The 27,995-nt window shown below is 42.6% G+C and overlaps 1 protein-coding gene across 2 annotated transcripts; it reads left to right on the top strand.

The window, feature by feature from the left end:
- Positions 1-4: 4 nt before the first annotated feature.
- On the top strand, positions 5-27,074 carry LOC144057964 (ubiquitin-conjugating enzyme E2 E2-like). Of its 2 annotated transcripts, none has more exons than XM_077576011.1 (6): positions 5-274; positions 2,696-2,882; positions 5,611-5,661; positions 21,378-21,510; positions 25,058-25,205; positions 25,428-27,074. In XM_077576011.1, exons 2-6 carry the CDS (start codon positions 2,704-2,706, stop codon positions 25,523-25,525), a joined length of 609 nt encoding a protein of 202 aa, XP_077432137.1. In that variant the 5' UTR covers positions 5-274; positions 2,696-2,703; the 3' UTR covers positions 25,526-27,074. The 2 variants fall into 2 exon arrangements, with proteins under 2 accessions (XP_077432137.1, XP_077432138.1); XM_077576012.1 differs by lacking the exon at positions 5-274 and adding an exon at positions 678-926.
- The last annotated feature ends 921 nt before the right edge of the window (positions 27,075-27,995 follow it).

The raw sequence follows: 27,995 nt of genomic DNA, 5'->3' as shown, positions 1-27,995 counted from the left end.
CATCGTGTCGGGAGCGCGCAAGCGGGGGCGGTCCGGTCTGGAGACTTACCTCCTCTCCTCGTTTCTTCTTCTTGTTCTTCCTCTCAGTGCTGCTTTGCTTGCTGCTGGTTTATCGCTGCCTTCACCACGCGAGTTTAAAGAGCAAAAGGACGAGCCGCGGGAGCGAGCGAAAAGGCGGCCGTGTTACTGAGGGTCCCCGTGACCGTCTCTTCGATATTTTTGGGGGGATTAAAAATCACGCCGTATCGCAGCGTTGACGGCCGAGCGCCAGCAGGTAAACACGATGAAGTCTAAGCGAATGTCCCGTGGAAAGTGTTTCTTTTTTCTTTCCAATTACCGCCGCGGAAGAAGGGGGGTGGATGTACGGGGGTAGCCGTAGCCTCCCTTTGTGCGGAAGAGCCAGGGTCACAATGTGGACGCTCGACGGTCGGTCGCCTCACAGCCGGCCCCACCGTCGACCGTCCTCCTGCGGCTGCCGTCGTCTCCCCAACAGAAACGCCTTCTTTTATGCGGCTTTTCGTCAAGTTTCCAACTCCGAGGCCTGGTCTTACCCCCTCCTCCCCCGTCTGTGTTTTAAACCCCCCGGCGGCGATGTTGTAACGCACCCTACTTTTAGCCTCGCAGCTAGCTCCCCTGTGACGTTCAGGGACGGCTCGGTTTCCAGCCCCCGCTCGACCCCTATTGTGTGTTGTGCCCCCACAATGCGGCGGCTCGGCGCTTGTGAACGGCGTAGGTGACTGTTGCGACGCTTGACCGACCTCGGTGCTTGTTTTTGGGCATCGCAAACCCTCGAACGTGCATCGGCACGGTTATCGTTCCATTTGAGTGCCGACGTCTACCACCGCCATGAAACGCCCCCTTCGCCAGCCGGTGGAAAGGCGAGCTTGTTGTCTGTCCACTCCGCCATCCAGATAGCTTCAACTCACGTGAATATGCAATTATTGTTTTTATAAATATATAAATACGGCTGTGTTTTCACATCCCTTTTGTAATTCATTTGATATATGTCCTCGTTTAGCCATGTTTTTGTCGCCCGCTAAGGGGCCGAGATTGGCGTTAATGACGCCATCACGGTGGGTTCGCTAATGTGTCACGAATGCTTTGTTGTTACCTTTTAGCTTACAGCTGCCTGTTGTGCTAAGATAACCACAACACTACCTAAATAAATAAATAAAAAGGCTATATTATTAGAGTTGTTTACAAAGCTATCCCATTCACTAGGGAGGCAAAATCATGGGAATTTTCAAAGTTGCAAACTTTTCTTGGGAATTAAATGGAATGCGTGGGAATAAATGAGGAATTTTTTAAAATTTAACGTTCTCGCTTCGTAGTAAGCTTCAATATAGGTGGGGAGAATTGATTTTGAGCCTAATTCTGACTAAAACTAGATTTCATACAAGGCCTCAGTTTATTATTTTTATGTTCTGAGTTGCCAGCATTTTTTTTTAAATAATATTTTTGTGTTTTTGCTTTGTGTTCCAAGCCAAATTTTAAGGCACAAGCGAGCTTCAGATATGCTGCCACTTGAGCGAAATAAGAAAAAAAAAAGTGGATATTTTGCTATGTTGCCGTTAATCGTGCTAGAAGTACAAATCAGAATTCTGCGCTAGTGAATGTGTACTAGCTCATGGTGTACTGGTTGAAATGGTCGCCTCTAAAGTGCAAGGTCTCTGGTTTGAATCTTATTGTCTACATTTTTTTTTTTAAACTACAATTTCTTCCAGCTTTGTCATGAGTTGCAAACAAACAGTTTTATTTCCCGTACTTATTGGAGAGTAGAACAGTTATCGAACTTTCCACATTTAAAGAAGTAGAAGAAACAATTGCTGCATTTCAAAACACGCAAAGTGTGTGCTACTGCCTGATAGCACTTGCTCTGAGGGTTATGGTTTAGGCTAGGCTGGTAATGTCGGTAACAGCCTATTTCCAATGGTAAAACAAAATGGAAACTTTGTAAAAAGATACAAAAGGGGGTGAAGCGAGGCAGGAACCACGTTCAGTCCATGACTTGGTCCAGCGATTGACCAATCAGAGCCATTCATGCCAAATCTCCACTGCCCCCAAAAATTGAGCAATTAAGATACTCCAATGCTTTTGCATGCTGGCAAGGAGATGACAAAATGTATTCATCCTTAAATATGATCCATTTCCATTCAAGTACCCTCAATTCCCAGATCATTCCTATGTTATTGAATAAACAGTTAGAATCGCATGGGGAAGTAGGGGTGCACCAACTCTATAGGTTTCAGAGCCTGAAAAACTAAAGTTTAAAAGGCGATCTCAAAGGATTAAGGTATGCTTAACACTTTTTGGGCGGGTTTGGTGTTTGCATTGTGAGAGATGCACCAGATGCACGTGCATCAGCTCTATATGGCCGGTAAAGTTTCAGAGCCTAAAGAACTTCAGCAAATGTTGACAAGAGGTCTCAAAACGATTATGGTTTGGGTTGCTAAATGCTAAAAATAGACTTTTTGGCAGCGTAGGGTTAGGATGGGGGTGTGCCAGATTTGTCTTGGCATTGACATGTTAAAAGGTGCAGTAAAGCCTGTTCATGATTAAGTATCAGTGTACATGTGACAAATTTTTCACAGAAACCTCACAGTGACATTGATGTTGTGTACGAGCACCCTGGCGTGACACGAGTCACCTGACTTGATGTTTTTGCGTCGTTGATTTCTTTCTTTACCTCATGCAGGGCCAACCATGTCCAGCGAAGTACAGAGACCGGACGACAGCCCCAGCACCAGCGGCGGCAGCTCGGACATCGAGCAGCGCGAGTCATCGGTACCGACCGAGCAGGAGCGCGAGCAAGCGCAGCCCAAAAAGAAGGAGACAAAGATCTCCAGTAAAACCGCTGCTAAACTGTCGACGAGTGCCAAGAGGTAAAACAGCCCCCTACCAGCACCTCTTTCTAACCCCCCCCCCTGCTCCTCTACTATGGAGGGTACACTGGGTTGTTTGTTAATACGGTGCCCTAAGGCTGTGAAGCTGTGTAAAAACCACCGTAGTCCCAAAGGTATTGTCATTTCAAACATGCCTGCTATTCAGCGGGACTGTAAACCTTCTTTTGAAAGGGAATAATACACACACGCACATATCAGTGGAGCTTCATTAGCCTCAATGGAAACATATTTGTCGCTACAATTGATTTACAGTGAATTTGTGTTTATCTCGGGGGATGCGTTCCAGAGACCCATCCGTAATGGATAAGGTTATGGGGATTATCGTTTTACCTGTCCTGCACGCTTTAAAACAAACTTATTATTATTATTCCTCAACATCTTCTGTTCTTATTCTCTCGCTTAGAAGACCTGATGATCTTTGCTAACTTAATGTGTGTTCCACCGCATATTCACGTTTTGCTTCTCGCGGATTCACCTATTCACAGATTTTCTTCGTCTTTTTGCACACAAATTTGTAGTCACCCTTTTTGTGTATAAGCCACGTTAGTTTCGTCTCTCGTGGCATCTTCGTGCCAGGGAACGACGTTGAGGAGCTTAATGTAGTGTCTTGTGGCCATCTTGTGGCTCCTCTCGGAAATTCTAAGCCTTTTTGCGCAGTTATTCATGAATTTTCACTATTCCAGAAATGCCATTGATGGGCTTATCATAGATTTGACTTTTAAAGACCTTCAAACAACAGCGACTTTAACACACACATGGACAAGATGCCGAAGCGCATACAAATACGAACAGAAAGTACTGACAGGCATATATTTTCTCTGCTTCTGTGGGAAGAACGACTAGTACTGGAGCCCAGTGGATCTTCTTGGTTTTAATTTCTTCCAATAGACTTCAGTAACGTTATGGCGTGCAGCTCTTAAAGCGAGACTGGCGGAATTTTTATTTTTATTTTTCAAACTATAACGGAAGTGTTTGTATGTTCATAAGGTGAGCATTTGTAAGTAGCACTAAAGATCCATAATGTAGCAGCAATGCCAAGGATGATCTGCAGTATAATAAACATAAGGGAATACAACGATTCAGTGCTTTTCCTCCAGACAACCGCAATAGTGGAATTGTGTGCAAAACTTTTTTTCTTTTAATTTACCAGACTTAAAAGCTGAAAATAGGTCCACCAGGTTTGAAAGCTTTGAGTGGCTTTTCATGTGGCAACATTAGTCTGCACTTCCGTTGCTATAAAGCAGCTTCCTGTGCATTTTTGAATGATGTTCAGATCACATCGTCATCATCACAAGCCGTTTCCAGCACAAATTAAAGTGTTCTCTGTTAAGATAAAGTGACAAGGACGGCCTTACCAGTTGATCTGACATCTGTTTGGAAACCACACGTCAGCAGATGGACATGGTTTGAATTTGAGGTTTTATCGTGACAGAAAAATTGCATCATGACGCCTTATTTGACAAGGTAGTCCATTATGCGGTTTTCGTTTCAGTTTTTGATGTCCGTAGTGTCATAACAGGTTAACTGCTGTTTTTACACACAGTAATAAAACTAAAGAGTATTTTAAACTTGGATAGCAAGGATGACTTTCACATGGTAAAACTGCGGTCTTTGAATGTGAGCTTTGTTTTTACTATCTTGCTTTTATTTAGTGCTTTGAATTTTGATAAGCTATGTGTGTCGTTTTACTGTTTTTTTTTTTTCAAATGTCTTTTTATGCATCCTTGTTTTTAATAATCATTTCTTTGTAAAGCGCTATGGCTTGGCCCTAAGTGTGAATGGCGTTGTACAAGTATCAGGGATGTGATTTTTCCGCTAATTCGCGGAATTCCGCTTTTTTTATCCCCCCCCCCTCAAAAAAAATTCCGTTTTTTTTTTTTTTTTTTTTGTAGTTCATTGTGTATGCACATGACTCCGACAGATAACATCTTCTGCTATAACAAAGACATTTGTGGTATGCTCTAATATGAGTTACTTTTCATTTGGTCATGATATAATTATTTGTTCATGAAATTTGAACTCTTCAACATTATTTATGTGTTAACTTAGTAATCACATTAGTTAGATATGATGATATTCTCAGTGATAGTTTTTAAAAGCAAAGGCAGTCCAATGTTTTTGAATGTGACTGATTTTGAGTTGACTAAAACTGCCATTTTATATGGGATAGTTCACTATACATTGAAAATTTATGCTGTTGTTTTGTCTATTTCTTTGTCATGTGAGTGCATTGAAAGTACTTAAAAACACGGAAAACCCATGAGCTCCAGGGGGCCTCGCCCCCCTTGTCCCCCCCACCAGGGCACCCCAGACCCCCGGCTAAATTTTCAGATAATTTCACTTTGGTCAAATCACATCCCTGAAGTATATACGTGGCTTTCCTCGACTTGCCATCTATCCATCAATCCACACATTCAGTCAGTCAGGTGTTGTTTTCAGCCGCTGTTTGAAATCATAGTTTCCGTGTCACAAAACAGCTGCGATTGTTCCAAAGGTCCTTGAAATCTATCCATCCTTTTAGTTTTGCTCATGTGATGACTAAAATATCCATCATTGTATTTGCTTTGAGTTGTTGTCAGCAAAACAACCTCAAACACAGCACATTTATTAGTTTATCTTTTCTAAAGACTGTATTCAGTGTTAAGTGCATCCCCGATGCAAGCCACTAAAACTAACACTTAAAATGTCTCTTCTGTTTTTCTTTCAGGATTCAGAAGGAGCTGGCTGAAATTACATTAGACCCTCCTCCAAACTGCAGGTGAGACGCTCTTATCTGCTCCCCGATGATTGCTTTGCTCATGTACAATGGTGCTGTTTGCGCGTGTGCGCGCGCGTGCCTTCTTCACAGTTATGGCTGCAGTGAGAGCGTTAAAAAAGAGCTGTGGTGTCACCTTTTAAAAGCAGTTTCCATTCTTGTATGATCCCCCCCCCCACCCCCACCCTCTCCTCTGTGTGCTGCAGTCAATGCTTATTGTGCACTGTTTTCTCTCTCGCTTGCTCTCTCGGACCTTTTGAGGACGAGAGATGTTGCCGGCGAGCCACATGCGGCGCGTCCGTCATCCCCGTCGGGGATGCCGCGCAGGACGGAGCTTTATCAGCTTCCGTGACGCCGTCATTGATGCCGCCTTTGTTGGTTGTAGTTTGAGGAGATGATGATGATGGTGTTGTTATTGTTGTTTTCTGGCTTTGTTCCGAGAGCGCCAGTTTGCTGTCGTCTGGCCGCTGGCTGCCTCTTTTATGGCGGGAAACAAAGCACAAGGCTGACGGTCTAGAAGAAGACCCTTAATTAGTTTTCAATGTCGACAAAAAATGTCAATTAGGTTCTTGTTTTCTTTGATTTACCCGGGAACTCATTTGCTATATACACGTCAAAGACACTATCACTATCTTAGGAGGCTGTTGTGTTAGTGGTGAAGAGAAGGTTGATGTTTTCTGGCTTTTTACCTCGGGTGCCAGTTAACCGTTGTCTGGCCATCGGTTGCCTTGTTTACCGTGTCAAGCAGCTTTTTCAAAGACACGACAATGTATTTCATATGTACAAAAAAATGCATGTTAGGTCTCTCAAAGACCTTTCGTTGTTGGTGGAACGTTTAACATTTGTTAGGTTTGTTGGACACTTGAGTCATCAAAGACGCAAAACATAACCATGAGTACGTTAATACTTTGAGTTGGTTGCAGTCTGAGATGTTTTCTGGCTTTTAAAGCAAACCAGTTTGCGTGCGAGTCATCTGACCGTCGACGGTCTTGTTGACGGTGCGAATCAATCAATCTCACCCGCCGTCATACGCGCTAAACACAGAGTGAACCTTTTCACTGCAGCTGCCAGGCCAGTTGTGTTATGATACCCAAGGCTAAAAGACATGTTGTTTTCCTCGAGGACTCTATTTTAGACCCGCCCCTCCCTTTTTTTTTGAAAAATAAAACTAGGTTGGCTCACATGAAGGATTTGGCTGGAGGAAGTAATTTGAAAGTAAAATAATCGCCAGAGGAGATTTTGCAGTCTTGGTGGGGGGGACGAGTTGTCCGGGAAACAATTAAGCTTCCTCAAGATAATCCCTTTACAATGTGTGTGTGTGTGTGTGTGTGTGTGTGTGTGTGTGAAGGGGGGGTGTACCTTCATCTAATAATTACTCTGCGGTGATATATACAGCAGCAGCGGTGACGCGGAGAAGCGACATTTTCTCAGGCGCTCGTTTGGTATGCTGCTCGCTTCCCGCTTTTTCCCCCGGACCGAGCTCGCTTGAAAGGTTATTCATTTGAGCGGCTGCGACAAATGGAGTCACAGGCTGTTGGCCTTCTTCGGGAGGCAGGAAGGAGAGCGGCGCTAAAGACATCCACTTGGGAACGTTCCACAAACGCCGCACCGGCCGGGTGGGTGGGACGTTGGGAGAGTCCGGGCTGGGGGCCAGTTGATTTATGTCATCTCCACTCCCTTGCACGCCACCTTGTTACCAAATCGTCTTCCGTTTAATCGGCGGAGAGTTTCACCTTGCCTTGTTGTGCTGGTGTATCGTTATTTAATTAAGTGGATGTGCTAATTTGGTGGTTACATATTGGTCCATTGTTGCAAAAGTTACAATCCTAAGAAAATGTATTGTGCACAAATAGCTTTTGGAAGATTTATGTTATACAATAAAACCTTTATATGGTCTTTATTCTCTATTGTCACATGTACTGATGCAAATAAAGCTGCATTTGTACGTAGCTCCCACCAGCACGTGCGTCGCTGTCGTTTTAGTGTTAATTAAACACCCCTGCGACAAAGAGGAGCTGACATCCAGCGGGCCGTGTCGTCACCTCTTTTGTATTTTGGTTTTATTCTACCGAGGGTCTCATTCTGCGAGTGAAAGGAGTCGTCGTGTGATTCGAGCAAAGTAGATCAAGTGACGTCGTCATAGAATGCGACAGCAAAGCAAAAGAGTAACAGACGTTGCGTCAAAGCAGCAGGAGCCAATTAAACTGTAGTAGGCGTCAAAACTCAATACTTGAGTAATAACCCAACTCGTATCCCGCTAATCCGGCTCTAATGAATACATGAGTCACTCCATCTACGTGTACGTCCCCTGGAGATAGTGCTAGCTTTTGATTGACGCTACCACAGCGTGCTATTAATGTTTATTATTGTGCTTGTATGCCCCCATCTGTTGTTAATGTTATTTTTAGTTCATTGCTCAATGAAACTGGAGGCTGTTTCACACAGAGACCCCGCAAATTTTGAGACCGATCATTTGATGACACGGCCGTCTGGTGTTGGATTAAGTCCCGGGTGTTAAACTTTACACTTAGGTCCAGCATTCCCTCACTCACAGGTGGCACACAGCTCTGATACTAGCATACAATGCGAAACATTTTCAGCCTGACATGCATTTGAAAACATAAGACACTGCTCTGTATTTTAGATTCCAGTCAGGGGAATTTCATTTATCTCCCACATCTGCTGTCCTGTCTCCTCATTTGTTATCTCCTCACTTGTCACGTCGCCTCCTCCTCCTTCTCCTGCTGCGTTTATCAGAAGGACGCCTTGGATTTAGGTCGTTAGTTTTCCTCGTTCATCACGTCAAAGGCGCAGTCGGAACTCTGTGCCGTCTGCCTCCGTAGAGACGGTGGTGTAACGTTAGTCGAGGTATTTCACTCTTGAAAGAGTTGTTTCTCTTGCATAGTGATATCAGTGTCTTTAGGTGTTTTTAATGCGCTTTTTCAATTGGCAACCGAAAACACCTTCTGTGGGGGGGAAAAATCCTCGAAACATCGCTGAAAGGTTTTGGGAAATATGGTCGTTGAAAAAAAGTGTTGAAAAATTTATGCCATGCCAAAAAAAAAAACAGTTCGATTTTTCTTACAGCACACTTGAAAGGAAACATTTTATGGAAAATTGACTTTTGTAAGTATATTTATGTCCCTAAAAATGGCTGCCCACACATCAAGTGTGATATTAAACAAGTAATTCTTATCTGCCTATTTCTGAATGTGTTTGTAAGCCGTTCCACAGCCAGACTACACTGTGAAACACTATCATGTCCAAACCAAGAGGTAAGCACTGAATTTTGTTGATGGACAGACTCGTGTTTGCTTCTGATAAGCAGCACAAACTTGATTTCTTGTTGAAGCGGGGGTGCGGTGGGGGGGGGGTGCATTTGTTTTGGCGTACGTGCCAAGCATGACATACACACAATGTTGTGACAGCGTTAGTGCTAGTTTGCCGTTTTCCAGCTTTAGCTCTTGTGATCAATCAGTAATACACAGATAACGTCAAATTGTTCCTTTTGTCCCTATAGTGGCCAGTTCTGGCCAATTGAAACTCATAAAAAGCAATTGTTGGTTTTTTTTATATTACTTAGTTATTTACAAGATTAAATCATACAATTTTGCTAAAATAGACATTCATTAGGGTTAATCAAGAGGTTTTTAATAGATGAAGTGGATTGATCAATGACATCATTTGTTTTTTTAATCATAGCATCCAGCTGTTTTTGAGCCACAGGTTCAAATGAAGATTAACAATACATCTCACCATTACACTGTATGTGGTATTTGTAATTAGTGAGAGCCCATAGCATGTTTTTCTATTAAACGTGTCAACTGGTCTCAATCTGTGTTCTGTAGCGTAGCGCGTTGTGAGATGGGACATCATAGCCAGGCTCCAAAAATTGTACGTGGCAGATTTCACGAGTAGACATACCACACTGGTGTCGTTTTTAGTCAAACATATCTACACGGTTACGCCTCGATACGTGTTGTGATATGAATAAAAGTTCTTGTTATCGCACAGTTGTTGACTCGTTATTGAACAAAACATTTTGGGTAATCAAGATGGAGTCTCTCTTTGCGCGGCTGCCCTCGTTCCTCGCCACCTGTCCCACGCTCCTCGTTTGTATGAATATTTTAAGACTAGAGGCGATCGTACTAGCTGGAAGCAAGTGACCCGAGGCTAACCGCTATTCTCATCCTCAACCATCTTATTTTCATTCTCTCTGACCAAGCAGAAGACTGTGTCGACTTGTTAGCTGGACATGTCGCTGCTCCCCAGAGCGCGCTTGCCGGGTGATGACAGCTGACAGGCGAGGCAAACGTCCTCAGTAAATTGGCTGATTGAAAGATGAAATGCCAAAAATAGGCGTTTAACAATTAGTCAACTTTAAACGTTATTGTGGAGTAGTTGGTTCAACCCTTAGGATTCATTGTAGCTGTACCACTTGAATTGAATATTTAGAATGTTTTCTACCAGATTCCATCACTTTTCTTACAAGGGACCAATTTCCTGTAATCAGTCGACTTCTTCAAAAGAGGCCTTGGATGGCCTACTGCACTCAATAGAACAAATGACGGGAGAAGGTTTGATTCTCAGAAGTGGAGATATCCTCTGCTGACCATGGAGAAGAATTGCATAAATTTAAGAAGTGAAAGCTCCCTAGTTTTCTGACTGTGGAAAGATAATGCGTTTAGCAAGGTTTAAAATAAAAAAAAAAAGGGGGGGGAAAAAGATGTGATTACATGTTTGTTTTTTTACTTATAACAAGAGCTGATGTTGGTTTAAGTAACATCAAAAAAGCACAAACATGAAAATTTACATATAACCTTTTGGCAATAAATAAGCTTAAAATGTTAGTAAAATCCATCAAGACCTGAGGGTTAAATGTGTTGCTTAACACGGTGGGAAAAGATGCGAATAATGTCATACATACTCCACTTGATATCTTTCATCATCTCCAAGTAAGCTACTTTTCCGCACGTCCCATCTTCTAACTCATCATCTCCGCACTATGACTACTCCATTTTGGTCCGGGGGGGTCTTGTGAGTGACACAGCTAGCGTTACTCTTCAGCGGCGTTGGCATTACGCGCAGCAGGCGGCGTTATCAATATTCATGACAGGGAGGAAAGGGTTTGGGGGGAGCGGGTGTGAGTTTCAGGAAAAGCTCCCGGGTATTCAGCGGTGTTCGACGACCCGTGCGGCTCAACTGCAGTGATTGTTGGCTGAAAGAAGTGAAAAAACAAGCCAAAACTGTTTGTGTTTGACCTCGGGTGATCGATTGGCGTTCTGTAGTTGCCCTCACGTCCTTATGAATATTAATGTTTCATATCCACCCTTCAGTCTGTGTGATCCCCCACGTGACATTGACCTTTTTAGTGCGTTTACCCTTTGATTGCACAATGAGAGCCTTAAAATGAAGCATGCCTCAGAATCAGAAGCGCTTCTATCAAGGTGAACCTGAAGGGTGGGGTAATGTGATTTTGTAGCTGAAATGTACAATGTCAACAGCTTCTTTTTACTTAAAGTTCCTTCAAAATTGCTGAATGGAAGCCATCTGTGTTTGGTTGCCATGACAAAGTTGGATATAGTTTAAACTAAAAAGAGGCTGCATTTGTTTCACACAGAACCCAGCAAAGGGTCGCTGAACGTCATAAGATTTCTTTTCTAGTAGACTGTGACGTCATATTGGCAGTTATTTTAGTGCATTTTGACTGTTTTTCAAGACCCACGCAATATTGTGTTCTGTCAAAATATAAGCAGAGAACCTACCAAACGAAAGACCACACTCATCTTTCACCAGAAAAAAAAGTTAATTTCTACTGTTTTCTGTTCTTTAGTAATTAGCAGTAGAACATTAGTTAAAAATAAAAATGGCGAGAGCTAAAAAAAAAAACGACGCAATGCGCTTGTCCTGATGGGAAATATGGTCTTCCTTCAGGCATAACATTGCCGCTTTTGTCCATATGGCGCCGCTATAATCAACGTAAACTGTAAATTCCGTAGTGTTGTTGTGAGTTATACATACGGTCAACTTGGACTATTTCACAAAGAGGGACCTTTTCTTTCTAACTTGTCCAGTTCCTCATTTTCCACACGCAACCAGGAAAATAATTTCTCTTTGCTTGGAAAAGAAAACATTAGCATGTGTTGAAAGGAACCACTGCTCCCACCCCCTTCTCCTGACACCAGCCTGTGTTTAATTTATCCCTAATGTTTTCCACTGCACCACCAGTGCCTGATTCATGTGTGTCATTGAATCCACAGCATTCTCGTTGTGGAGGTACTTTAGCGGTAAACATTTGTCCCAGGCTGTAATTGATGGCCTCGCTCGGAGCGTGAAACACAGGAGCGCTGTGGACATTTTGCCATTATACACGCCGCACACTCTTCACTGTAGTAGCAGTCGAGGTCGTTGACAAAAGTCATTTTAGTCAGGTGAATGATGAACACGATAACTTAGACCAGGTGAACGGTCACCCTGATGCGCTGTCGTTCTTTTTGTCTTGAGGTCTTGCCTCACAATGAGAGAATAAATTGCACAAGAAAGACGGATCTACAGCCTTTGGAATGGCTCTTTAAAGACTTTTCCCTTCATTTATCGGTGTGAAATGTCATTAGCATCGAGTGTGCAAATAAAATACAGACTTATTAGGCCAAAAAACTCTCAGGATAAAATGTATTTCACTATTAAATCTTAAGTCCCAGAAGAAGACATGACTTAATTAAACTCATTGTTTAAACCAAAGGCAAATGCGGCTCTATAGTCTGGATTTGCTTTGCCGGTCCAAGCGCCTAATTCCCAGTGAATATTACCCTGAAGCTGGATTTGGGGATAAGAAAATCATGAATTGGATCAAATATGCAATTTCTGTCCGAAAAAATCTTTTCCCGAATCGTTCACACACATCTGCATTGTTGTAAGTCCACTTACACCTTTTAACTTATTTGCTCCCAAAAACATATAAAAGCGTTCTATTTTAAATATTGCCGTGGTCCCAAAAACATATGTATACGTTTTTTTAATGTTTTTTTTTATGCTATAGCATACAGAAGTCTTTGATGCAGCCTCTGACCTGAAGAGGTCGCTCAAGCAATGGTAGTTATTACAAAAAAACGCCAGCAGGTGGCAACAGAGTATAAGAGATCAACCAGGGCCATGTTGCAAAAAAGCTCTTTTCCCCAGTTTCTTAAACAGATTTGTGAATAATGATGAAACTTAGCTATATTCTAATGCTAATTGCTGCAAAACGGAAACAGATAGAAATATACTTTTTTTCCTGATGAAAGAAGAGACTCTAATCTTTCTTTTGGTAGGTTCCATGTTTTTATAGCAATAGAACACAATATTCTGTGGGTCTTGCAAAATCCAGTTAAACAGGCGGGAGCGAAGGGGGTTGCTTCAGTGAAAATGGCTGGGAGTGAATGAGTTAGACGTACTAGATGCTATGATCGCTGCTCACACACTCTGACACTGAATTGGTGCTAAAGTGCTGGTCTAATAACAGTCTTGACTGTTTACTGTTTTTATGATACTCTACTGTCAAACAGTCACTTCCTGTTGGTAATTGGACAGACACGGTTATCATCCTGTAATGTCAAAGTTTGCCCGATATATTACCTGTCTTTAAAAAAATAAGTACATTTTTGTGCGATATAGCGAGCGACGGCACTAAAAGTGTTATCAACACCCGCAGCATTCTCTCGTAAAACATAGCGTCGGTCGCACCTGCCGTCGTAACCACCATCTCGCGCCGACCTTGCCCCTCTTCCGAGTCAACTCGTTGAAATGGGACGGCATTAAAGAACTCCGTTGGGGAAAACATTTTCTTTTTGCCAAGCTGATGGTTTTTGCGCCAAAGTTCCCGAGGAGTAGCCAAGCGGCCGCGGCGATCATTTCCATATATATGGAGTGACCTTTTCCTTCCCAGGATGCATTGCAGCCGTCCTATTCGGCAGTTTAATGGCGAGCTGCCGCTCATTTCCTTGACGCAAATGTCAAAAGATAAACCGGTGAGCCCAGCTAATCAGCGTTCACATCTTACACCGTTACGGCCGCAATGAGACCATTCACGCCATCGTCATCGCAATCATCATCATGCAGATCAAATTAGTATTATATTCTGTAGGTCTCCAGAGTACAAATGCATCTTTTTAAAGCATATTTACACTGAGATGGTGCAATAAAGAAAGAGAGCAAGAAAAAGGGACTTTAGCAATATGACTTTTCCGAGATTTCAGTTTAATCCTCCCAGGCGCTGGCCCTCTTGACGTCAGCATTTCTGCATCCTCTGATTGGTTCAACCAAAATTCCAAATCCATTAATAGTCGTCGTTTTGGCGTATGGTATTGAGTATTATTGTATGCTATTTTACTGCTCCGTGTGTTCTAAAGTCATGTAACATCTATGCTAATTTCCATTAGCTCATCTGTGGCGTTATGTTAGCATTAAGCTACTAGACTTTCGTTAGACGGAATTTTATGTTTGGGTTGAACATTACTGCTTATATATACAATCAAGTTTATGTTTATGTTCACGTTCAGCTAAATGGCCAAGACACCCGACCAATATGTTACATCATAGAGCTTTGCCGTGTATTTGTGCTTTGTAAAATTGCTGTGGTAGTAACCTTGGCTTTTACCCTGCATGATTTCTTGCCAATTTCCCTAATGCACTTTCTAAAGTCTAATGCAGCAGTAGTAGTACAAATAATAGCTCCTTTTCATGCATTTCAAACAAATTCAGTCATGTGACACTTTGCTTAATGATGCCATGTGATCCCAGTTGGAACAACAATTATTCAATGTTGTAAAATAATTCGCTTTTCAGTGAAATTAAAGCCTCCCTTTTTGGAGCAGCAGTTATTGAATGTGAATGTGTGCGCGCGCGGAGCTTTTTGAGTACAGCCGCGCACAAATAAAGCCATTATCTGCATTATTTACTCTTCCGACTCGTTTCCCCCCACCGTTGGCGCGCCGTCTCCTAATGGCGCCGCCGCTCGCTTCACATCTCCTTTTCCAGCATTGACGCTAACAGGAGAAGAGCTTTAATGAAGCAATCTTCTTCGCCGCTGACCGTGAAAGAGCCCTGCCGCCAATTAGCGTGCGGCTACGTGGGGCAGAGGTGACACGTTTGGCTCCGTTTGTTTTTTAAGCGTGCCGTTTTATTGTTCAATGGTGGCCGCTATTACTTACTGATCAAATATGCACATTGCTAATCTGCTTTTTGTTAGCATAGACGTTAACCGCTTATATAAACAGTACAGTAATTTCTGGACTACAGCCCGCTACTTTTTTCACTTGCATTCAAACCTGCGGCTAATACAAAGGTGCGGCTTATCCATCAGATCATAAGGGAGCGCACTATAAAGAAAGCGCAAGAGCGTCAAACAGAGCAAAACAAACCAAGTGAGCACAAATGCAGTAGGAGAGACAGAAGGAGAGCGAGACCATTTGCGCACTCATTATGGAAAATAAAGTAGCGGTAACATTAAAAACATATGCGGTGTACAGTCGGGTGCGGCTTATGTGTGTCGTATACCCCAAATTTAGCTAGCGCATCTTATAGTCAGGTGCGCCCTGTAGTCCAAAAACACTGTATTTATTAATATAATGCTTATTTAAGCCATAAATTTATGGGAAAAAGAGATTCAAATAATCAATTTGTGGTTTTATGAATCGATATCAGGGAAATCGATTCGATAACAATTATTAAAATGTTTCTTCTTTTTTTCAACCCACCCCAGCATACAGTAGTATTATTTCACCCTCAACAGTTTGGATAAACTGGATGGGATGGTACTCGGTTCTACCAACGAGTACTGTTCGGTACGTACTGCATGGAACAGTAAGCGCTTATGGATTGTTTTTTTCCCCGGTATGGCAATGGGGCTTGTGCCACAGACGTCCAGTTTTAAGGTGTGACGATTTTAGCTTTTATGCAAAATGGATCCTACACAAGATCACTCATGAAATACCGAAAAAGTTTGCTAAACGACGTTGAGTCAGTCATATCATGAAACTAAATGCATGTCATGCTAGCTGTGCATGATTATGGCTACATTGATAATCATGTTGATTATTTTGATCATTGTAGTTAAGCAATTAATAAAGCAATACTGCGGCAGTTTGACACGAACTACAAATCATCATCTGTGTCAGAAGGAAAGGTCTGTTGACAATTTTTTCAGCATTGTGTTAAATTAATCCTTTTTTATATCAAAAGTAGTCAAGTTATCAGTACTGGGTACTCAAAAAGTGAATCGTTCATTGAAGACCACATTTTTCATGTTGACTGCTACCTGTATATTATATATCTCTGTTGACGTATCCTCTGTACTGGTTCATTGTTCATAGAGCAGTGGTGGGGGCTGGGGGAGGGGGGTGGTGTTTATGAACCCTCCTCGTCCTCCTTTTCTCAGCGAGCTACAACAAAGATTCTGGCGGAATAAGCATTTTTTTCCTCCTCAGCATCTGGGCCGCCGTCTGACGAGGCGCAAACGCCGGCCTCTGGCTAGAGCTGAATAATGCTCGGCGTCTATCATTACCCTGCGCAGACATCAGCACATCGTGACTCGCTCTCATACACACGCACACACGCAGTGTCAAAAGCGTGATTCGTGAATAAACACCTCATGACCCTCCGCAAAGAAGCCGGCTAGCGTAACAACGCAATTTCATAGTCGCTCTGGTTTGATGTGGTTCTCTAAATAATTCCTGGAAAAATCCCTTGGCTGCTTAATTGTAAACATTTGCTTTGCTTTTTGTGATGACGCGCACCATCTTCAAAACACATTTGTTGCCACTCAGACCCCAAAAAAAAATTGCTGTGCAATTGATCTGAAACAGTTGCTGTTACAGTAATATTCCTAATGCCACAGGAAGTCTGAGATGCACAAGATGGGAAATGTGGATCCTGAGCGCCTAATTTGTCTCTTCCCATCTACCTTTTCTTGTCCACACTGCAAAAATGAGACTTTAAAAAAAAAATAGTAAAATGAGTAATGTATTGATTAATTCTAGCAAAATTATCTGTAACAATTATTTTTTATATTTACCACAATAGAAACGCTAATTTCCCTTAGCCCATTTCTGGTGTTAGACAAAAAAAATCCTTTGCTTTGTTGGTGTTCCGCGGCGGGACGAAGCGGACCCCGGCTGTCGTAGCACCTTCCCGCCTGAGCGTAATAGCGGCGGACAGGACCTCGGCGAGAATCCCGCCCACTAATGCATCCCAGACCCTTGAAACAAATGACCCAAATAGTCAGTGAATCAAGGCATTTGGCTGACGGCAGCGGCGCAGATGCAGAGCTGCTTGCTCAGAAGCCTTCTCACAGGCGTTCGCCGAGGGAGGACGCCAGCTGCACCCTAGGAAAGATTTACACCCACAGGACACTTCATTAGGTACGCCTGCGGCCAGACATGCAAGACACAAATCACAAGCTACGACAGAGGTACTCATTTAGATGCACAACCCTATCGGTTAGCGTTTCAAATTAAGGTTTTGAAGACAGCGACTTTTCATCTCTTCACTTTGCTTTTAAATGCCTTTCAATCTTTTGTTTGCAAATGGTGAGACCAGGACTGAACATGACCGTTACTGAATGAAAACCAAAGTGGCGAATGATTCCTTTTTTTGAACATGTGTAGTTTGCAGTGTAATAGTTATCACTTGTGATTTGTCCTGGAGGATAACAGCTCCCATCCAAACAGCCAGACGTATGAGTGCCCTCTAGCTCCAAGATCAATAGTGCCTCATGACAAACACACTGCCTCTTTCATTCCACTGCAAACACACACTCTGGCCCTCATTCCAAGTCGACTCGACACTTTTGGCTGTGATGAGGAAAATGTTTGCACTTTTGCCATCTTCACCATGATCGTCGTAATGATGGATTACTGTCAATCAGTGGTTTATGTATTACTTTCTGCGGCCTTTTATTTGTTCTTCCGTCTGTCCATCTAAACATCTATTAACCTATTATCTGTCCATCCATCCAGCTGTCTGTCTAGCCGCCTGTCCATCTCTCTACAGTGTCTGTCCATTTGTCTCTGTATCATACCTGTACGCCATCAACCCACCTATCAATCAGTCTGTATAATCCATCCATCTAGCACCTACTAACATCTGTCCAGCTGTCTGTTTATCATCCGTCTACCCGCCTCCACCCTTCTAACCAGCTGTTTATCCATCATTAAAATATAATCTGTCCATCTTTTAATCAAGTATCCATCTATCAACTGTAATTACAGTATCTACTTATTTGCCCATCTTTGTCTGTATCTATCTCTCACTCGCTCTCTATTGCGTTCCCATCGCTGTATCGCTATCTCAGAATATCTGTTCCACTCTATTGCTCTCTCTATGTATCTCTCTCATAATCTATCGCTACCTCTCTTGTTATCGCTCTGTCTATCTATTAAGGCCGCCACAAACGATGATTTTGCTAGTCGACTAGTCGGCGATAGTCGCAATTAATCGACTTAAGCGGATCATATGTAAATCACATCTTATCGCAAGCAGCTGCTCTTATATAACCGTTTATTATCTTACAGCTCGAATTCTTTAAAATATGTGCAGATTAAAAATGAATACGTTCAACTTTGATGGTTGTAGCAAACGTGCTCCTGAACGCATACATTCTGGTTGCAAGGGAAAGTGAGCCACGCGCGTGTGTGCTACTTGGTGTTTCGACCTCACTATTTCATGTATTATAGCTCTTAAAGTGGGGCCTCCTAACCCTCTTCCCCTGCGGGACCACATCTTAATCCTGCCTGGCATCATAATCCATCAATTCTGTCCTCTACACTGATTGACTGACGCTTAGCAAAGGCTTTCATAATTGCAGCAGCGTTTATTAAACTGTACATCAAATTATAAATATAGTTGACATTTGTCATTACCATTGTTGTTGTTATTTTTCGGAAACACACAGTACTTGGGCACAGGCATGTTCAACCTCAATGTGGCCAATTAGGATTCTGGATGGTCCTGCATTCTCAATAGAGCAGGCGTACACGATCTCTTCCTCTTTTGCGGCGACATCTGCGTCTTCATCGATCATAAATGATATGTAGAGAGCAAAGACTGTTTTATGGCCAGTCTTCAGTCTTCACAGACTGAACATATCCAAGGTTGGTGCGACCGCGGATGTGCCAGAGCCACACACAAAAACAGCAACAATGTATGCCTTCTTTGAAGAGTTTTTTTGTAAGGGGAGGTGATCTTGTATTCCCATCCAACATTACAACAAAAACAGGAGCTCTGTTTCTTTTCTCTTTCTTCATTTGGATTACAAATGTGCATACAAAGCAGCATGTTGATCGGCAGAGACGTATGGACCCCTTGCTCCAATGCAAACCCTGAAATGTAGTATGAATGGAACCACGTGGAAGGCCAAAGCGGTCTGTGTACACACAATGCGGAAATTATGGAAAAATGATAAAAGAGGGGCGACTTGAAACCACAATGCCTGTTGGAGAGACACATAGGCCTACACTCGTACGATTACAACTTCACGTCTAACATCCACTTGCTCCTTAATTCAACTGTCTATCATCTATCAATGGATCCACCATCAACCCTAACCATCTTGATATCATCCGTCAATCCACTTGTCCGTCTTGCTTGATGCGATCGGAGGCCACAACCGCGAAACAAACACCATCTCGGAAATTCTTTGACCTTGCGGTCGACACATGCCGACGTCGACCTTCCGCAAAGTGCCATGGAAAACACTTGTGTAGTTTTGCAATCCAACAGACAAGTAATTCCCTTTAGCTTTCATCTTCCCGAGAAGGTCAAAAGCGTGACGGCGGCCGCTGTAACACGATCGCCTCTTCTCTTATTTTTCCTATCTTCTTCCCCTTGACAAAAAAAAGGAAAATCCCAGCGTTTGTTGTGTGTATGGGAGGAAACAAAAGCGAATTCCAGCCGGGCCGACGTTTTCTCTCGGACTCTCCGGAGATGAGGCGGCCCGTAATGAGCTAATTAAGTAAGGCTTAGTCAGCGGGGGCCTCCTTGAAGAGAGGTGGCAAAGTAGATTACGCCTTGACACCGGAAAAAGGACGCCAGCGATTCCTATTTGTGGAGAATGATCTTATGGTGGGGATCTGCTTTCAGGAAGTCTCTGTTGGTTTTTATCCAAATAAAAAAGACAAGTGGCGATATCGCAGCCTGGAGGGAACGCCAGTGTGGGGCGCACACATACTTAGACGCACGCACACGCTCACAATTTGTGCAACAGCAGGGGAAGGCTTGGCATCGAACACCCTTGCCGGTAATTACATGAAATCACAGGGATTGTTCATTGTTCCCCGGCTTTGTGATGTGGACATTGTCCTGGTGTCTCGCTGGCAGCGTTCCAGCTCAGGGTCTTATCGCAAACAACACTGGAAAGGGGGAGGGGGGGGGGGGTCTGGATATGGAAATGGTATTAACTGCAACAGACGTGACTGTCGGCATTCAAGCAGCATCTGGTCAACATGGAACCTGCATGAGATCTAAAGTCATCGCTCATTACTGTAAACCCCCATTTATCGAGAAGGATACGTTCCAGAACAACCCGCAATAAGTGAATATCTGCAGTATACTGCCAAATGTGATGTACATTTTGTTGTTGTTGAGTTTTACCCCTCCCACGTGCATGTGAACTAGTGCTGACAATTTTCCCATAATTAATCGCGATTAATCAAATTTCTTCTACTTTTGCCTTTAAAGCTTGTAACAGATTTTTACTTAAGTAAAATCTTGGAATTAATATAAAATCATGAAATGGAAAGTATATTTAAAATCAAAGACTGTTCTAATAGCATTCTTTGAGCCTTGAATCGAATACTTGTCCTGGAAAATACAACTGTTAAACAAAACGATCAAAATGGACTCAAACAATTTTCGAGAACTTCTCGCTGACAGGTTTAGTTCTGCTCACTCCAGCCGAATGTTTGCGAGGCCCCCCGGGGAAGTAACCTGAGCAGGGAATTTTGCTCTGAGATGATACACCAAAGGCGTACATCTAATATGCTATTTGAATTTGGCTCTGCAAAGTGCGCAAATTACTTTACAGTTCATCAGACAGAATCAGAAAGTAAAACTAACAAGTTTGTCTGAGTGACTGAGTTAACAAAGTTGATTTTTTTTAACGCTTAACTCATTCAAACCCCAAAACATGTAAATACGTTTTTTAATACTTTGTCTTTCACTTCCAAAAACGTATTTATACGTTTTATTAATGTTTTTTTTTGGGGTGAAAGAGCATACAGAAGGCTTTGATGCAGCTTCTGACATGAAGTCGTGGCTTAACGTAACGGTAGTTATTACAAAAAACGGCCAACAGGTGGCAGCAGAGTATGAGATTAGCCAGGGCCATGTTGCAACAAGCTCTTTTTGCCAGTGTTTTCAACAGGAATGTGAATAATGATGAAACTTAGCTATTTTCTAATGCTAATTGCTGCAAAACGGAAACAGATGCATGTATACTTTTTTTTAACTGATGAAAGAAGAGACTCTAATCTTTCTTTTGGTAGGCTCCGTGTTTTTATAGCAATCGAACACAATATTCTGTGGGGCTTGCAAAATCTGTCAAAATCCAGCAAAACAGCCGGGAGCGAAGGGGGTTGCTTCAGTGAAAATGGCTGGGAGTGAATGAGTTATATCGAAATTAATCTCCAAAGTTACACGCTTTAATTTTGACAGTACTAACGTGTCTTCTTGTTTCCATGTGACAGTGCCGGCCCCAAAGGAGACAACATCTACGAGTGGAGGTCCACCATCTTGGGACCGCCGGGCTCCGTGTATGAGGGAGGTGTCTTCTTTCTGGACATTGCCTTCACGCCAGACTATCCCTTCAAACCCCCCAAGGTAGGTCACCCTTTGGTTCGGTCCACATTTTTTCGGCGTTTTCCTTCTTAACTGGGATTAATCCGATCCTGGTGACCACAGATTTTGCCAGCAGGACTAGGCGAGAAGTTTTTACACCCAAGGTCTCACTTTTGTCACGCCGTTGTGTGCATTTGTCACGGTCAACTCTTTTGAGTTTGGAGAATTTAAAAATGGGATTTCAAAGCACGGGATTGCCGGTAGTAACAGAGGCCGGAAAGGGAATAGCAAAAGCACTGCGAAGGTTTACAAGCAAGTTGTCCGTGTACAGGCACAGGCGGGGCAATATAACTGTTGTGTGTGAAAGGGGCAAGCACCTGACACATCCCATTGCAAGCGCGATGTTTTACCGCAGTGCACCCCATCACCCTGCTGACGCTCGTCTCTCCGTCTTTGTGCTGCGCTGTCAAACCAGCTCACCAGACCCCGCCCACATTTCCCCTCTCCAGAGGGGGCTCTGGTGTTTCCGCCTAAGCCCCGCCTGCCACATGCCCCTCCTCCCCTCCCCCAAGCTGTGATGTGCAAGCCAAAAACCATTTTCTCACACGTCGGCCTCCTCTGTAGTCCACAGCTGCTCAGCACTCCCTGGTGGTGTGAATTCTACAGACAAGGTCGGGTTATTTCTAGTGATTTTTTATTTTTTTTTGTAAGTAGTGATGGATAACTTATTCACTGCCACCTATGTGGCCTATACATTCGTCAAGTATGTTTTTCCAATGGTTGGCGCAATAGTTTATCATCCATCCATTTTCCAAACCGCTTATTCCTCACACGGGTTTCAATGAAGCTACAATTGATCAATTATCAAATTAATGGCCAACTACCTCGACTTTAACTTAAAATTCTCCAAACTTTTTCAGCCTTTCAACCAAAGCAGTAGGAGTAAATATTGTCAAGATTTCTGTAGTCCTCAATGAAAGATGACAGATTATCGTTTTATTTAAACAAATAAGGCATTTTTTCTTTGGAAAACATTGATCAACATTTTTGCCTATTTTCTGAATTTATGTTTTCTGCACTGTCAATATAAAATAGGGTAATGTCCTGTTTATTTATTTTTTATTTTATTTTTATTCATCGATTTAAAAAAAATAATAATAATAAAAAAATTGTTAGTTTCAGCCCTATAAACCACTTAAATATATATTTTTAAATCCCAATAGATGGCAGGCTTGCATCACTCTGTATTTGCGATCAGCACCGCTTTCGAGTAGCAGATAAAGATTAGGTGGTGAATATTGTCTTGTCATGTCGATTATGAGGGAGCAAAATACCATCAGCATCTCACACTCGAACAGAGTAGGTATGTTTATGGGATAAACGGAGTATGTGTCGCAGCACGTCGTAGAAAGCGCGTGTTACAATTGTGAGAAAAGATGAGCCAGTTCATTGAAGTGAATGGCAAACGCCATTGTGGTGAGTCAGCATGGCTCACCTAGTCGCTGTGTAAAATAGTATTTTGCCATCAAAAGAACTTTCTCAATCATGTTTTATTGTGTGTCAAAATATATTTATATATATTTTTTTATGATTGCATCAAAGTCAGGCTTTTGCTTGTTTTCTTCACTTTTTGGTCAGAATCTAGTGTTTTATATGAAAATGTTCAGGGATGTGATTTTTCCGCTAATTCGCGGAATTCCGCTTTTTTTATCTCCCCCCAAAAAAAAAATTCAGATTTTTTTTTTTTTTTTTTTTAGTAGTTCATTGTGTATGCACATGACTCCGACAGATAACATCTTCTGCTATAACAAAGACATTTGTGGTATGCTCTAATATGAGTTACTTTTCATTTGGTCATGATACAATTATTTGTTCATGAAATTTGAACCCCTCAACATTATTTATGTGTTAACTTAGTAATCACATTAGTTAGATATGATGATATTCTCAGTGATAGTTTTTAAAAGCAAAGGCAGTCCAATGTTTTTGAATGTGACTGATTTTGAGTTGACTAAAACTGCCATTTTATATGGGATAGTTCAATATACATTGAAAATTTATGCTGTTGTTTTGTCTATTTCTTTGTCATGTGAGTGCATTGAAAGTACTTAAAAACACGGAAAACCCATGAGCTCCAGGGGGCCACGCCCCCCTTGTCCCCCCACCAGGGCCCTGGACCTAGCTGGGTGCCAGCGGCCCCCAGACCCCCGGCTAAATTTTCAGATAATTTCACTTTGGTCAAATCACATCCCTGAATGTTGTTAATTTCTATTGTGCAAGGTGTGGTGGTCATCCTTCGCCTACACATCAGTCGAAAGGCATTACATTGACGTGTGTGACGCAAGCGTGCCGTGGGCTTTTTCTTTTGGACTCTGGATCATTTCTTGTGCTTGTGTTTATTTCTTAAGTCAATCTTATGAGCCTGCAAACACCATTCAGAGTACAAACCAGACTTATAAGAGGTTTGGGGTTATTTATAACGTCCTGTCTTGTGGGAGTTTGGCGAATGCCAGGGCCTATTAGAGATTTCCTCTATGTGTGTGGGGCGGTGGTGGGGGGGCTCGGGTGCAAGGTCAGAAAGACCAGATGTTAGTGGTGGGAGAACTGAGGCAAAACACTGGACTGTGTGTTAAATCCAAATGGATGTCCAGACCCCTTAGGATGTTTTGGAAAGGGGGGGCCGCAGAGTTTAAGTGACTTCTACATTTTGGTGTCACACAGTGAGACTAATGTCCCATGTAATCTCCTGTGCCTTTCACACAGAACCCAGCAAAGGGTCATCTTCACTTTGCGCGATTCCCTTTCACACAACCAGTGTCCTCCCTCCAATATTCTCCAGTAAACTTTGGAACTAAGGCTGCAATGATTAATCAAATAACTCCCAATAATTCAAATACTAAAAAAGATCAAAGCAGAATAGCTGCCTCGAAGCTTCACAGGGATAATTTTTCCACACGGGCAGACGCACGCACCACTCTGTGTAGAAAAAAAGCTGCTGCGATGGTGGCGAGCCAAGAGTAAATAGTCCATAAAAATAATGTCCAATGTTTGGGATCATTTCACACTTAGCGAAAGATTAAGTGCAATGTGCACCACAACAGCACTTCTACGATCGTCAACACAGGATATTGTTGTTAGCTAATCCAGTATAGCCGCCATCGCTAGTTAAAACACATGAGATCAGAGACAGACACAGCCGCCAGTGCACTTTCAGTCCCTTTACTGAACTAATGCTAAGAAAGCAAACACGAGCTGCTGATGGCCACAATTCTACACTCGCATTTGCTGACACCCACATCACTCACCAAGCCAAGCTCTGCTTTTAAAGCCATACTCAGTCACAGATACGACGGTAGAATGTGAGGATGGGACCCCAAGTGGACAAAACAAAAAATACCTGCACCTCCCATGAACATTATTATGTTGAATAATGCAAAATAATTTTTAGAATAAGCTGCAGTGCAACTTATTTAAAACTTCCACATTCAGTTGATTTTGAACTGTACCTTTCACACAGAACCCTGCAAAGGCATATCGTTACCTTGTCTGACTGACTCTTGCTAAAATGGTTGTTGATGTTTGTTTGTAGGTGACTTTCCGCACTCGTATCTACCATTGCAACATCAACAGTCAGGGCGTGATCTGCCTGGACATCCTGAAGGATAATTGGAGCCCCGCCCTCACCATCTCCAAGGTGCTGCTGTCCATCTGCTCCCTGCTTACAGACTGTAACCCAGGTAAGGCACAAACACAATGTTTATTACAGGTGGAACGTCGCGGGAAAAAATTACAGTTATGCGGCAATTGGGATTTGTATTGAACCACAAAAACATGGTGTGATTGTCAATGAAGAATGGATGGCCACAATTTTTTTTTTTTTTTGGACATGAAAAATGATCACCTAAAATCTTACGGTTATGGTTGGCCACTAACGATATGTTGTCCCACTTTTTCTTCAGCCGACCCCCTGGTGGGGAGCATCGCCACACAGTACCTGACCAACAGAACCGAGCATGACAGGATAGCCAAGCAGTGGACCAAGAGATACGCCACATAGACACACACATGCACACGTACATTTGAGCCACGCTCTTCCTCCTCCTCCTCCTCCTCTTCCTCCTCACTCTACCACTCTACCTCTTTCTCCCCTTGGTCCGTCAAAGCACACTCGCTAAGTGCATCGCTGTACCCAACCCTCCTATTCTTCCTCCTCCCCAAACATTTTATGTGTTTAAAAAATTAAAAACACACAAAAAAAAAAATACACAAAAAAAAATCCTCTTTTTTTGTTCCTTGTTGACTTGAAAGCTTCTTTTTTTTATACAAAAAGTAGTAAATTTGGGGATTTTTATTTTCCAATATGTGAATGTTGGAACTTGGAAGTATTGTATTGGAAATAAAAGACACACATCGTTATAAGCAGGGGTGCACATAAGTCGGCGGGCGGGTGTGCATTGAAAATGTTAAGTGCACCAGATTCAAGTGATGCAAATCGCTGTGTTTATGTAGCTTAGTATCTTACATTTTCTTTTTTGAGAGTGGGAGGAGCAGTGGACGAGGCTCCTATTGTTGTCGTTTGTTAAAAATGCTTGTTCTAAAGAGCGACCGTAGCGAGTTGAACGAATGTGTTCCTTTCTCAGTTCAGTTAAGCTGAGCTGCAGTGTGACAACTGGCTGAGCGAGCGGCGGGCTTCGTTGGTGTCACGGCACAATTACGATCTGTCAAAATGTAGTTTACCTGAAACCGGTTTGTGCCGCATAATAGATTGGGGACTCGCTCGAACGGCGCCCCTTGATGGATTTCCCTTCTCGAATCCTTTTATGTACCCTTGCTGACACATTTTTTTTTTTAAATAAGCCTACACGTCGTATGGTAATAATACCACTGACTGCAAAACAAACAAAGTTAAAAAAAAAAAAAAAGGTTGCCAAACTCTTCCAAATTGCAGCGGTACGAAGAGACGTCCAACTTGAAATAAATATTCATCCACGGTGACAGGAAGGGTGAGATCAATTCTACACTGCCTCCCCGCCAGCCATGCCGCCCTGCGCCACCGCACATTTCGCGCATGCCAGAAACCGCCACTGACTGTTATTAGTCTTTTGGGATGCTCCAGTGAGGTCAGTGGGTCGGGGAAAAATTGAGCATCAAGCAGCAACCACCGGTGAAAACCAGACCAAAATAACGTGCACCCCTGATTATACACAACATCCTCTCACTACACACACATGAATATATGTCAGTCATTTTCTATTTGGCATCTGGAAGAAAATGTGCGCTTTTTACTTTCTCCCCTTTTTTGTTGTTGTTGTATTTGTCTCGACGTGCATGGAACCGGAGCCTTCATGCTTTATGCTTTTTAACTTCCTCCGCTTTTTCTTTGTACTGTATGTATTTTTTCAAAGACTTTTTTTTTTCAGGCAGACCACACGATAGGAAAAAAAAAAAAAAACAATTGTGTGAGTGCGTGAGTGCGTGGAGGTCTGCCTGCGAAAAGAGGGCAGGACTTGTATATTTGACTGGCTACCCGCGCCGCTGCTGTTGTGCACTTGTATTACTGAAAACACCCAATAAAAACACACTGTGGTTGGCTTGTGAGAAAACGACTCGGCTCTGGTTGCTTTCTATTTTTTGCCACATTTCCTCGTTTCAACATTTGCCTGGGAGTGCAGAATAAGTGATTGTGCAATCTTTCGGCAGGTAAGACTTGTTGTTTCTTGTCATTTCTGTCTGGAACAACAATTAATACATCCTGGATAATTGTATCAACATCGCTTCTTTGTCATTGAATCATTTTATCTTAACAATACTGAGTTGCAATATCATGTTGCTAATACCTCACATAGGGTCCCTGACAAGCTTGTTAGTAGGGGGCCAAGAGAGACTGCTGATATGGGCCCATCAACGACACAACTGGATTGACCGATCTCCCTTTGGACCATAAACACTCATTGCAGCATTACACAGTGTATATTTTATGTATAAGCAGCATCGCTGACAATTGCTTCACATCTGTGTTGCGTTAAGTAGGGAAGCCAAATTTTGGCAAGTGCTGAGAGAAACAGCAGTGCCCCTTTGTTCTCACTCTGCAGGTCAGTGCCATTGACGGCCGCTAGAGGTCCTCATAGGGCGTAAAAGAAGTCTCATCCAAAACGAAAACCTCCCCTCTAGAAAGATGGCAACAGATTACAGGTAACGTGTGCACGTGAGTCAACAACTCCAGTCCAGTTTGCAATGTTGCCATGCTCCAATTCGTTGCACAAACACTACATTGCGGCACGCAAACATGAATTTAAGATGTATTAATGTTTTAATGCTACATATGTCACAGTTGCATATTTTATACATCCATTTTCTCAAAGGTGAAATTAGTTACATAGTTTTTTAAATAAAACAATTTACTGATATAACATTTAAAAAAACAGCAAATGTTGAACAAAAACGAATGTATATTTTTAATTGGGGGAGTAATTTGCAGCTATATTAAAGTAATCATTTTATTTCAAGGTGAGGGGGTAAGGGGACAA

Source organism: Vanacampus margaritifer, chromosome 9 (genome assembly GCF_051991255.1).
Source record: "Vanacampus margaritifer isolate UIUO_Vmar chromosome 9, RoL_Vmar_1.0, whole genome shotgun sequence".
NCBI lineage: Eukaryota > Metazoa > Chordata > Actinopteri > Syngnathiformes > Syngnathidae > Vanacampus > Vanacampus margaritifer.
Note: the sequence above shows the minus strand (reverse complement) of the source record. Positions and strands in the feature narration are given on the sequence as shown.

What these genes read in the sequence shown, in the direction of transcription:
- LOC144057964 (XM_077576011.1), top strand. Translation starts at nt 2,704, where the DNA reads ATGTCCAGCGAAGTACAGAGACCGGACGACAGCCCCAGCACCAGCGGC. An exon ending in GACCCTCCTCCAAACTGCAG is followed by an intron (nt 5,662 to 21,377) that starts GTGAGACGCTCT and finishes TCCATGTGACAG; the next exon opens with TGCCGGCCCCAAAGGAGACA. An exon ending in GCTTACAGACTGTAACCCAG is followed by an intron (nt 25,206 to 25,427) that starts GTAAGGCACAAA and finishes CTTTTTCTTCAG; the next exon opens with CCGACCCCCTGGTGGGGAGC.